The sequence below is a fragment of the Muntiacus reevesi genome, chromosome 22 (genome assembly GCF_963930625.1).
Source record: "Muntiacus reevesi chromosome 22, mMunRee1.1, whole genome shotgun sequence".
Classification (NCBI taxonomy): domain Eukaryota; kingdom Metazoa; phylum Chordata; class Mammalia; order Artiodactyla; family Cervidae; genus Muntiacus; species Muntiacus reevesi.
Genome location: NC_089270.1, coordinates 22,978,541 through 22,992,460, shown reverse-complemented (window position 1 = coordinate 22,992,460; position 13,920 = coordinate 22,978,541). Strand labels below are relative to the sequence as shown.

The 13,920-nt window shown below is 38.8% G+C and overlaps 1 protein-coding gene across 1 annotated transcript in view; it reads left to right on the top strand.

Moving 5' to 3' along the window:
- The window catches only part of FRAS1 (Fraser extracellular matrix complex subunit 1), a 506,878-nt gene that overhangs the window by 352,124 nt on the left and 140,834 nt on the right, over nucleotides 1–13,920 (top strand). Inside the window, exon 30 of the mRNA XM_065913973.1 lies at nucleotides 10,249–10,402. Coding sequence (XP_065770045.1) covers nucleotides 10,249–10,402 — 154 coding nt within the window. The remainder of the gene's footprint in view (nucleotides 1–10,248; nucleotides 10,403–13,920) is intronic.

The window sequence follows — 13,920 nt, the reverse complement described above, 5'->3', positions numbered from 1 at the left end:
TTCTGTATTTAGTTTTTAAGAAACCTCCATACTGCTTTCTGTAGTGGTTGTACCAATTTACGTTCCCACCAACAATGTAGGGAGGTTCCCTTTTCTCCATACCCTCTCCAGCGTTTATTGTATATAGATTTTTTATTGATGGCCATTCTGACCAGTGTGAGGTGATACTTCATTGTAGTTTTGGTTTATATTTCCCTAATGATTAGTGATTCAACTTACTTTTTTAAAATCATGACTTCTTCCTAATAAATAACACTTGTGAAATCCTGGACTTAATGTAGAATTAAATTTTTTTCCAACTTATTAAAATTAACACATAGCCATTTTACACAATTTCATCCACGTACAACATAAAAGGCTTTGGATACTGCTAATAGGATGGCCACCGCATTTAGGGAAATACAAATGGGCTAGCCCATGCTAATCAAAAAATATTTTCAAAGTCATGTATTACTTGATATTTCACTCGAAGCTCTTTTCTCTGTAAAAGCAAGAATGACTCTTTCTCATGATGGCAGGTTGGGAGACTTATAGTTTTTTTTATAACTTCTCATTCCAAATATCAGCACTTATTGAGGTGTCACTGATGATTAGCTAGAGAGATTGGTCTGCTGAGGACAGTTTAGAAATCACTTGTCACTTTCTCACCAGCGATCACTTACAATTTGTCACTGATCCTCGCGAAGGTGAAGAGCTGAATCTAATATGGTTTGCCAGATGGTTTCTCAGTCTCTGGTCTCATTACTTTCAGCTGTTGAAAACAGTGATGGTGGGATGAGATGGGTGGGAGGAAGCGAAGGCTGATGATGAGATTGGGTTGGCAGGTAGCCACCTTGAAGCTAATCCTAATTATCACCCTCTTGCAATTGCCCTGGGAGATGAGGCTTACTTCTGAAGAGATGAAGTCTAGACAGACACAGAAAGTTTTCTGTTCTTCCTTCTTGGTCTCTTTAAGATTGTTACAGGATTTCGGTGCAACCCTAGCAGCCGCCTTTCCTATCGACGTTTCAATCTCCATGTTTGGAGCTTAGTACAGTATGTTGCACCATCATGGCCCACGACTGAAGAGTATTTCTAGGATTTTAGATGTTTTGAATACCAAAATATGACAAAGAACAGAATTTTAATTTATAAATTAGGCTTAAGCATAGAACTTGAGAATTCTTATACTGCCTACAAGCTGGGGGTCATGTGACTGTCCTTCCACCCTCCCCCTCCCATGCCTCCATGTCCTGTGGTGCTCTGCTTACTTGTCCATCAGGTGAACTAATGGCTTCTAAGCCAATGAATTAGAAAAGTGAAATCAGGTCCCAGAGCCCCGGCAGCCATTAGAATGCATGAATAATAAACATGTCAGTCTCATCCTGAAAATATTTTACAAATGTAGACTGTATCTTCTTTTAGGAATTCAGAGTGCTTTTTCTCACATCTATTCTGCTCATCTTTACAATATCCTAGTGAAGAAGGTTAAAATAGAGGCTATGTAACCTTATTACCTCTAAAGGATATTCTACTCTTGGTGGAAGGAATTTTTTTTTATCTTTCATTGGGCAGTAATGCTTGATGTGAATTACTTTTTTTGATCTTCAGGATCATTATAGGGAATTTGTCGAATTGTTATCTTTAATTTTCCAAAAGAGGAAACTGAAATAAAGGAGGTTTAAAAGCATTTTAAGAGGTTTAAAAATGTTTATTTCCCCAAAAGTTATTTAGTGATGGATCTGAGATTTCAAATCAAGCATGTTCTGTCTCCTCACACTTGACCATATGGCTTTTTTACATTCTAGCTCATTTTTCCCCCAGTATTTTTGGTCATATATATTCTTATCCCCTTAATGGACAGAATGGAGACAATAATTAGCCAGTTCTCAATGTCCTATCCAAGCAGTCTGGGCCCGAAGCCTCTCCAAATCTTCCCTGTAGACTTAACCACATCTTGAAATGAGTGAAGCTATTTATAATCATATGTCTACTCAAGCTGGAGAAGAAAAAATTGCCTTAACTGCTAATGGTGTCCAACAGGTACATAGTCAGCCATGATTGATTTTGTTCTGCTAGCCATTTCTGAAGAGAGCATCAAAGTCCTTACCCCAAGCTACCTGTGTATTAAATTTGGGGTGAGGACAGTTACTGGCCTATATCTAGCTGGTGGCTTAAATAGAATGACCAAGGATTTTAGGTCTAATTCCTAGTGAATGAATGTACAAATTGATCCCAGTGTTGTTCAACATAAAACTTAATCTAGTAAGATAGATGGAAAGGGAAGGAGGGATGGAAAAAGAAGCTTTGTTGAGAGCAGGAACTGTTTCAGTATTTGAGCCTTGAGCCAAACACATTGTGGAAGCTTAGTACGTTTCTGTTGGATGGAGAGATAGATGGGTGGAGGCAACAGCTGGAGGTAGGCTGGTGCCCATGTTCCTGTCTTTGAGTAGATTCCTTGCATCAGATTCATCAGCCTACTGGGCTCTTCTGCTGATGCTGGAATGGCCTATCTGAAACCGTGGCTCAGAGCTGTCGGTTCCACTCTTATTTACCAGATTCTATGTCACTTTCCCCAACTTTATGTTTTTATCCTTGGCCTGGCAGTGAGTAAACTTGACTGCTACCCTCCAGGCTTATACTGAGTTGCTGAGGAGAAAACAGGCCCAAGACTGATGTTAAAACATGTTCTGTTGGGGGAAGGAGGCAAAAGAATTCAAAAAGATTAAAAGGTAATAAAGAATGCTCTGCTGAATAGGCTTTCATTAATTGGGTGGATTACCAAACTCAAGCCTGTAGAGATACGATTCTAAAGCAATCGAGGTCTAATAAGGGCTAAAATGTGGGCAGGGAGAAGCCTTAGTTATTGGCAGATTTCTCTCCACTGCTGGGCTTTCAAGGAATTACCTTCTTTTTCATTAATTAAAGCATCTCTGGAAATCATGCCTCTTTTTCTACTTTGGCAATAAATCTGATGATCTTTCTGACCTCATTTGTTGTTGTCTGAGCAGTTTTCTGCAACTGGGTAATGCTTTGATGTTAAAAACCCCCAAGTGTCATGCTATGACCTGGATGGGAAATTCTACTGCTGAAAGCCTTCTATGGCTGTTTGACCTTGGTAAGACTCATGTGCAGCTAAAAAGCCCTGTTGTGCTTTCCTTCAATTTTCTTAAAACCTGTCCTCCCATGGGTTGTCTTACAGGGACACAGTTTGATTACAAGGGTGTTGGTGAGAGTTATAAATATCAATGGCATGAAAATGTTTATTTCCCTGAAAAAGAGTCTTCCTACCTCATAAATAAATAAAGCCTCACCACATATCAGGTTTTCACCTGTTTTGGACTTGTTGAGGTGGTTCAATTTAGTATCTTGTAAGGTACATCACTCAGAGTATACTCTCAAAAAGTGTTTGTCGATTACAAAATATTTATGTATTTGTTTGTTTGTTTATAAAGCAGTTGAAATCTACATGGAACAGTGGTTCTGTACTCTTGACCCAAAGCTGCAGTTTCTGAGCCATATACACGCATTGGCAAACACAAAACAGTACAATTATCTTTTCATTGTTCTTCATTCTGGTAGGCAGCACCTGTGTTTCACCTTATAGGCGTCACCTCACATAATCCTTCCCTAAAATCCACTATGACCTCCAAGATTAAATTTTTTTTTTTTTTTAATATTATTTTATTAGTTGGAGGCCAATCACTTCACAACATTTCAGTGGGTTTTGTCATACATTGACATGAATCAGCCATATAGTTACACGTATTCCCCATCCCGATCCCCCCTCCCACCTCCCTCCCCACCCGACTCCTCAGGGTCCTCCCAGTGCACCAGGCCCGAGCACCTGACTCATGCATCCCACCTGGGCTGGTGGTCCGTTTCACCATAGATAGTATACATGCTGTTCTTTCAAAACATCCCACCCTCACGTTCTCCCCCAGAGTTCAAAAGTCTGTTCTGTACTTCTGTGTCTCTTTTTCTGTTTTGCATATAGGGTTATCGCCACCATCTATCTAAATTCCGTATATATGTGTTAGTATACTGTAATGGTCTTTATCTTTCTGGCTTACTTCACTCTGTATAATGGGCTCCAGTTTCATCCATCTCATTAGAACTGATTCAAATGAATTCTTTTTAACAGCTGAGTAATATTCCATGGTGTATATGTACCACAGCTTCCTTATCCATTCATCTGCTGATGGGCATCTGGGTTGCTTCCATGTCCTGGCTATTATAAACAGTGCTGCAATGAACATTGGGGTGCACGTGTCTCTTTCAGATTCCAAGATTAAATTTTAAAAGCCATGGTATAAATGAGCCATTACAAATTATTTCTTACGGAATAAATAATATGTGAAGGTTGCTGTTATATCCAATTATAACCATTTTCTATTGAATAAAGTTAGGTTGGGATGCGCCATCATAGTTGAGCTCATCATTTATGTTCCAATCTTTTAACTGGGGAGGGAGGGAGGAAGTTTACATTTTGTTTGTGAGATTTTTCCTCCAAATGATAAAGTCATATGCCTTTACTTCTAGTTTACAAAATTAAAATCTTGGTTTGTGATACAGCATATAATAGCTAAACTTTATTACCAGCATTTCTGTATGCCTGTTGTTTTATGAAATTAATTAGAACTATTTAATTTAAATCACTGTTTTAATTATCCCCCCATATCCGTTGTTGAGATTTCATTCCCTTCTCATGTGGTGCCCTGAAGGATATATAAAACATCACTAGGCAGAAGATTCTTCAACTGAAATTATGGCTAATTTCTTGAACTTAGAAGGATATGTGTACCATTAAAAAAAAAAAAAAAAAAAAACCTATAGGCATACTTCATTTTATTGTGCTTTGCAAATACTATGTTTTTTTACAAATTGAAGATTTATAGCAAACCTGTCAGGGCCATTTTTCCAACAGCATTTGCTCACTTCATGTCTTCGTAACACGGTTTGGTAATTTTTGCAATATTTCAAGGTTTTGAATTAGTATTATTATATTTGTTATGGTAATCAGTGATTTGGGATGTTACTATTAAAGATTATGACATGCTAAAGGCTCAGATGATGGTTAGCATTTTTTGCAATAAATTTTAGTTAAGGTATGTACATTGGTTTTTTTAGACACTTAATGGACTATAGTATAATGTAAAGTGAAAGTGTTAGTTGCTCAGTCATGTCCAACTCTTTGCAACCCCATGGACTGTAGCCTACCAGGTTCCTGTGTCCATGGAATTCTCTAGGCAAGAATACTGGAGCAGGTTGGCATTTCCTTCTCCAGGGGGATCTCCCTGACTCAGGCATCAAACCCAGGTCTCCTGCATTACAGGCAGATTCTTTACCATCTGAGCCACCAGGGAAGCCCCATAAGGTACATCATAATTTTTATATGTACTGGGAAACCAAAAAAAAATTGTGTGACTTATTTTATTGCTATATTTGCTTTATTGCAGTGGTCTGGAACCAAATCCACAGTATCTCCAAGGTGTGCCTGTATAAGGAGATAAAGAAATTACAAAATGTCAGAACCACTGGGGAAAGTAGGTTCAAATTTGTTTAGGACATATTAGCTGTAGAAAAAGATGGTGCACAGACTTCTATTCTTCTCTTCTTGAATCTTCCCAAAAGAAAGCAACTGATAAAATCATCTTCATCATAATAAATGGGGAGAATTATACTTCTTTTCTTTGGATGGTTGTCCATTTCTTCTTAAGTACTGTCAACAAACAGTCCCCAAACAGAGACATATGTATTACTCTGTTATAAATGTAAATATTCTTAAAGGCTTGTCTGTGGAGTTTGGGAGAAGCATTCTAAACCCATTGTGATCTCTGTCCTTGGGCCAGACTTCTCACATTTTAGCATGATTCCATATCTCCTGGGGATCTTATTTAAACATAAGTGGGACTGAAATGCTGTGCCCAAAGGAAACTATCAACAAAATGAAAAGGCAAAGTAAAGAATGGGAGAAAATTTTGAAAACATCTATCCAATAAGGGGTTAATATCTAAAATATACACGGAACTCAACTCAATAGCTTAAAAAAGCTTAAAAAAAAAAAGGAGCTAAGAAGGTACATAGACATTTTTCAGAGAAGACATACACATAGCCAAAAGATGCATGAAAAGGGGCTCAAAATCACTAATTAGGAAAAGATAAATCAAAACCATAATGAGATAGCACCTTACATCTGTTAGAAGGTTGTTCTCAAAAAGACACAAATAGCAAGTATTGGTGAAGGTATGGAGAAAAGGGAACCTTTATATGCCATTGGTGGAATTCTAAGTTGGTACAGCTGCTATGGAAAACAGTATGGGTGTTCCTTAAAGGTTAAAAATAGAATCACTGTATGATCCAGCAATCCCATTTCTGGATATATGTCCAAAGGAAATGAAGTCAGTGTCTCAAAGAGATATCTGCACTCCCATGTTTATGGCAGGACTGTTTACAATAGCCAAGATATAAAAACAGCCTAAGTGTGGATGAATGGATAAAGGAAATGTGGTTGTATATACAATGGAATGTTACTCAGCCTTTAAAAAGAAAAAAAAAATGCTGTCATTTGTGACTGCAGACATGAGTTTATAAAATAAGCTGAAAGTGAAAGTTGGTCATTCATGTCCAACTCTTTACAACCCCATGGAATATACAGTCCATGGAATTCTCCAGGCCAGAATACTGGAGTGGGTAGCCTTTCCCTTCTCCAGGCAATCATCTCAACCTAGGGATCAAACCCAGGTCTCTCCCATTGCAGGCAGATTCTTTACCAGCTGAGCCACAAGGGAAGCCCATACAGACTGCACTATCTCACATTTGTAATCTAAAGAATTTGAACTCATAAAAATAGTGTAAAATGATGGCTGCTAGGGGTGGGGGAAACCAGGAGATGTTGGTCAAAGAGTAGAAAGATTCTGTCATAAGTGATGAATAATTCTGTAGATCCAATGTATAGCATGGTGATTATACTTAAGAATTCTGTATTGTACACTTGCTAAGAGAGTTGATCTTCAGTGTTTTCATCACACACAAAAATCTATAACTCTGTGAGGTGGTGGAAGACTTATTTAGCTTGATTGTTCATCGTTTCACAATTTATACATACATCAAAACATCATGTTATATACCTTAACTAAGTAAGTGTTAGTTGCTTAGTGGTGTCTGACTTTTTGTGACCCCATGAACTATAGCATGCCAGGCTCTTCTGTTCATGGGATTCTCCAGGCAAGAATACTGGTGTGGGTTGTCATGCCCTCCTCCAGGGGATCTTCCCCACCCAGAGACTGAACCCAGGTCTTCTGCATTGCAGGTAGATTCTTTACTTCTGAGCCACCAGGGAAGTTATATACTTAAATATATACAATTTTTCTTTGTCAAGTATACTTCAATAAAACTAGTAAAAAGTTAAAATGAAGATTCTACTTCAGAAGATCTGGGATGGAGCCCGAGAGTCTGAAATTGTAAGAAGCTTCCAGATGGTACTGGTTTCTGAACACTGAGTTGCAAAGAGAACTGTTTCTTAAAAATTGACACTCAGGAGTTATAAAGAATTACATTGATAAAGTGTAGTCGATATAGAAATGCAGTAGAAGAGATATCTGGGGATGTGCATTCAGGATACAGTGCTTATTTACCTGTTTGGAATGTGAAAAACCACACTACTCATCAGTCCAAGAAAATGGTGGTTGGTGTGTGACTGATCTCCATCACACAATCAAGTGTGATGAGGCTGCTGCTATTAGAAAGATTTCTAGCAATTAATATACCTGGGTTTAGGTAATTATTATGTTTTATAAAACTCTGCTAGAGTTAATAGTGGAGAAGGAAATGTAAACCCACTCCAGTATTCTTGCCTGGAGAATCCCATGGACAGAGGAGCTTGGCGGGCTACAGTCCATGGGGTTGCAAAGAGTCAGACATGCCTGAGCAACTAATAAACACACAGAGAGTTAATAGGGCCCTTTCCCCCAGAATTCTGGTAGGTGACAGGCCAAGTTTTTGGTGTGTCTTGATGTTTTCATATGGAGAAGGAAATGGCAGCCCACTCCAGTATTCTTGCCTGGAAAATCCTATGGACCTCGGAGCCTGGTGGGCTACACTCCTTGGGGTCACAAAGAGTCGGACATGACTGAGCGACTTCACTTTCACTTTCTATAAATAATATGCCATCTGAATTGTGAAAATTCAGTGTGATTTTGCCCTTGATTACCAATCACATAGAAGGTGTGTTGGCAACAGCAACCACATTCTCCAGGGCACCGGCTTAGTTTCTCAGTGATTGTGGTAAAAATGGCTGTGTCCACCTCCTAAGAGGGGAAATGCTCTCATTCAAGTGACAGCAAAGGAATACTTGTTGTCTTCTGTTCCAAATATTCTCCTCCTGGGCATGCTGTTTGCTCTGTCCTATTTATTGGCATATTTGAAACAGCAATCATTTAAAATAACATCCCTTCTGAAATGCCCTATTTTGAAACATCAGATTTACCGATTGTGCAAGTAGGAAAAGTGAAAACAGAACACAGGCTGTCTCACTAATCCCATCCTGTGGAAAATGTCAATTAGGAACCTTTGGAAGAGGTGTGCGCTTGCAAATCAAGAGTGGCAGCACTTTTTAATGACATTAGCTTTAGCAATTAGAATGGTTGCCTTCTCGGGGCCACTAACGAGCTGATTTCTACCAGTCAGCTGTTCCATACTGATGCTTCTAAGGGCTTCACTTTCGATCAGTCATCCAGGCCCATCAGTTTGGCCTCTGTAGTGTTTCTGGAATCTGTTCCTCTTTTTTTAAAGTATAGGAGATAGAAATTAAAAACACTATTCATTCCCACCGCAATCATCTTTGTCTTCCCTCAACTAAGCCGTTACAAGAACTTGTTAAATGTTTTCTCCAGCCCCAGATTCATCCCAACTCTAGTCCCTACCATCTCTTGCTGTTGGAGGTTCTCTAAAACCCAGACCTGATCATCCTCCTCCTTCCCTGAAGATTCATGTTGATTTTACAATGCCTACAAGCTAAAGTGAGACTTTCAGTGCAGCTTCTACCTTCTCCTAGCCAACATTAAGTTCACTTTTTATTCATCCCCTCACCTGGCTCTGGCTTCCCTAGTGGCTCAGATGGTAAAGAATCTGCCTGCAATGCGGCAGACCCAGGTTGGATCCCTGGGTCAGGAAGATCCCCTGGAGGAAGAAATAGCAACCCACTTCAGTATTCTTGCCTGGAGAATTCCGTGGACAGAGGAGCACGACAGGCCACAGTCAGTGGGGTCGCGAAGAGTCAGATACGACTGAGCGACTGTCACTCACTTCCCCTGGCTCCCTAGATTCTTCTTGTACAGACACTTGGATAATTTATTAAGCACACATTGCACTGGCTAATATCTCCGCTTAGGCTAGGCCCTCTTCCTGGAGTCTGTTTCTCTTATTCTCTTAGACAAAGCCTTTTTCTGTCATTCAAAAATTAAGTGGCATTTCCATGGGAAAGCCTTCCTGAACATTCCTTCCCCAAAGAGGATATCTCCTGTCTCCTTTATTCTCTCACAGTGCCCTGTTGAAGCCTCACTTGTGATGCATCCTAACTATTTATATTTCTACCTGCCCCACTAGACTGTAGGTTCTGAAACTGAGGTCTTATTTCAGCCAGCCTTATATACCTCAGTCCTCCAGCAAAAGATCTGGCATATAATAGATGCTTAATGCATAGTTGTTGAATATAGGTGGATGGGGAGGGTGGAAGGACAGTTAGATGTACAAATGAAATAAAGAAAAGACTTAGTCTTTCTAAATGATACAAGTTATTTGCTCATGAGAAATCAGAAGAAAAAAGCAGGATATATACATACATACCTATAAACTTATGCATGTATATATCTACACATATACATACATATTGTTCACAGTGTGACTCTAAAGCTATGAATCTCTCTTTTTAAACAACATTTAGCAGGAATAGGACCTAATAACTTATATTTTTAAAGACTGATACCTTATTTTTTGTTGTTGTTGTTGTTCAGTTGTGGCCAATTCTTTTGTGACTGCATGGACTGTAGCCTGCCAGGCTTCTCTGTCCATTGGATTTTCCAGGCAGGAGTATTGAACTGGGTTGCCATTTCCTTCTCCATTCCTTCTCCTGACCCAGGGATCGAACCCTCATGTCCTGCATTGGCAGGCGAATTCTTTACCACAGAGCCACCAGGGAAACCAAAATCACCGAGGGGGCACCCGGATACGAACCAGGGAACCTAATGCTCTACTCTCTCTCTATTCTAGAATGATCGAGGTCTTCGGCTTGTGTCTAATTCAATGGTGTGGGTTCCAGAAGGTGGGATGCTGCAGATTACCAACAGAATCTTACAGGCAGAAGCTCCAGGTGCCAGTGCCTCAGAAATCATCTACAAAATCACACAGGACCACCCCCAATTTGGTAACTTTCCCCCCCGCCCTTTGTCATGATTTCATCATTGCTTTCTGCAGTCTGAGACTTGCTCCTGTGTGATGTCACACAGAAAGGTTGTGTTTCCAATGAACGTGTCTTTCAAACACATCCCCTTTAAAGAAAGAATAATCAAAGAGTTCTTTCACCCTGTGCCCATATCAGGTACTGGATAGTATGTTGACTGATGCAAACATAGTATGTTTAAACCTAAAATGTAAGTTTTAAAACAACTTCCCTTTACAGCCAGTGCACCCTGAGGGTGAGGATAGGGCACAGTGGGAATATGAAAAACTGAGTCACTTTCTTCATAGATGGTGGGAGCTAAATTAATCCAGACTTTACTACCATACAAATTGGCACTTTGTATCAAATTCACTGATAATTTCAATAATAATCCCCTTCTAGGCATCTGTCCTACAAAATAATGATATATGGGAAGAAAGATATATGTCTAAAACACCTGTTTTAATTAAAAGGATTACAAGATGCTAAAAAATTTTTTTAAATAAACAAATCCCATTTACAGAGAGCATAGCTTGTTAAAAGTCACCTGACGAGCATTATGTCAGTTTACTGTCAAAGTTCAGGCTCTTAAACTCTACCTTGGGTACATCACTGATTTTTTTCTTTTCTTTTCTTTGGTCACCTGGCTTGTGAAAGTTCCCCATCCAGGAACTGAACCCTGGCCCCAGCAGTGAAAATGCCAAGTCCTAACCCCTGGACCACTAGGAAATTCTCCATCACCTGCTTTCTTCTTGAGACTTTCTTTTTAAAAAAATACAAAAACAAAAAACTTTACATTAAAACATTTCTCAAGTTTTCCATCATTACTTCCACTTCCAGACAGATAGTAGAGTGTGATAACCTGTCATTCTCACCTAGAAATGATGGGTAAAAGAGATGAAGAACTAAAAGGCTCTCATAGCAGATCCCTCAAGGATATAGAAGAATTTCCAGGTGCAAGAAACAGAGAAGGGACTGCAAACCTGGACAGGAGCTGATGGCATGTCTTCTCTGAGAGGGGTTGTTTGTGTCTCAATAACGTGGGGGGGGGTTGGGATTTAATGCCCATGCTGAAACAGAAAGCTGGAATTAAGACAAGAAGTTCACCAGCACAGACAGATGGTAAAGAAACTACCAGTGTTTCCCAGGGCTCAGAACAGAACAAAAAATGCCCGCTAAAAATTCAGAACTTCAGGCCTTTTTCTCCTGAAGACCCAAAGTTCCATTACACCATGTATACTGTCTGAGAAACCCAAAGCTGAGGCATTAATGTGGAAATTGATCTCAGGCCAATGATACTTCTTGTGTCCCTTGCAGAAAATAGTAGAAACTATTGTGGAATGCCCACTCTTAACTCCAGATGGCACAGATTCTCACAGATATAACCACTGAAGATTAGCTCAGAATTCAAAATTACAGAACATATGAGGAAACAATCTGTAGTACCATAGCAAAAACAAACAAGAAGATTAAAACCCAAAGAATTTCAAATGAAGGAGCAAGCTTTCAAAAACTATGAAATAAGCATATTTTAAAAGATTTAAAAACACAGAAGAAGGAATTGGAATTGTAAGAAGATAAAATGTTATAAAAGTGAAAACAACAGACAGGCAGATTTTTTAAAAGAAATAAGTAATTACTTGAAAATGAAAACTATAGTCATCAAAATTGCTTGGTGTGATTAAATGGTAGAGAAATAATAATTCATTTTTCCCCAGGTTATCAGATTCTTAAAATTATATATTTTCTCTGGTGAAGAAAAAATTAACTCAGTATTGTTTAAGAATAACTCTAGAGTCCACGAAGGCATTAAAAGTCACAATCTAATCAATAATTGACAAAGTTATAAAACAATCAGTCTAGCTGAACTGTAGTTTATTATAGATGTATAACCTTGAGGAAGACAAGTGGACCCCCTTGAGCCATAGGTTTCTTTGAAAGATGGAACTACTTAAAAATAATTTTAGACTTACTGAAAAGTTGCAAAAATGTGCAAAAAAGCTCTTGAATATGCTTTAACCACTCCCCCGAATATTAACATCTTACATAACCATAGAAAAATGGGCTTTCCTAGTGGCTTACTTGGTAAAGAATCTGCCTGCAATGTAGGAGACCCAGGTTCGATCCCTGGACGGGGAAGATCCCCTGGAGGTGGAAATGGCAACCCATTCCAGTATTCTTACCTAGAAAATCCCAGGGACAGAGGAGTCTGGCAGGCTACAGTCTATGGGGTGGCAAAAAGTTGGACATGAAGAAGTGATTAAACCACCACCACCACCATAGAACAGTAATCAAAACCAGAAAATCAGCGCTACTACAATGCTACTAATTAGGTCACAGACCTTATTCAACTTTGCCATATTTCACCCACTGATTTTAAGCTAGACAATGTTTAAGTCTTTTCAGCTCTAAAAATCTTTGACTCATTTGATATATTAAATTTTTTATTTATTTATTTTTCATTTATTTTTATTAGTTGGAGGCTAATCACTCTACAATACCGCAGTGGGTCTTGTCATACATTGACATGAATCAGCCATGGATTTACATGTATTCCCCATCCCAATCCCCCCTCCCACTTCCCTCTCTACCCAATCCCTCTGGGTCTTCTTTACCTTTATCTTGATCATAAAAACAATCAAGAAGTTAAATTTCTTAAAGGTATCCCAATATCCCAATATTCTGTTAAAGTATTAAATGGAACAATGCTCAATGAGGTGATTTGCAAGCCATTTCAGCTTGATAAATGCCATACAGACTTGATTTTGACCCTTTTCTACCATAACTCTCTTAATTAACTTCTTCCTAGGAACATAATCCTATTTCTGTGTGTTCAGAGCTCCCCACTGGTAATAATCAAATCACATTACCCTTAGGAGCCATTCAAGAGGAAAAAGGTGGTGGGAACCAGAAGCCCACTTAACACAAATCTACTTACACCCATCTATCCTGGTTTTGTGAATTATGGAGCCCTTACCTCAGAGCCACCCTAGCTACTAAGCACTCTGTCATCACACTGGGATGTTCCAGTTGAGCTTTAGGCTTTGGGGAAGACCTGACTGTGTAACTGAATCCAATGTAAATTGTTCGTGTAGTATATGCATATGCATTTTTATGCATATACTACGTTCCACTATTTGCAGACTCACCACTTTTTTCAAATGTAAGTTTAGGCAAGTTGATTAATATGTGTACCTTTAGCAAATTTGAGAGTAAATTAAATGAGATGGTTTTATTGAAGCAACTTGAGTATCATTTGAGGGAGAATCTGACTTACATTGCCAATTCTAGGTTATTTAGCATAGTGTAAGGAAACTTCAATGCAAATTATCCCAAACCCAAAATAATTCATTGTGATTCCAATTCTTAAAACCTATTACAATTTCCCTCCAAGATTCTTGGTTAAAATATTGACTTCAATATCAAGGAAATCACTAGTAGATATCATTTTCTGCTTTTTAAGCCTGGACTGTATTTTAAACCTGGATTCTCATATATTTAGA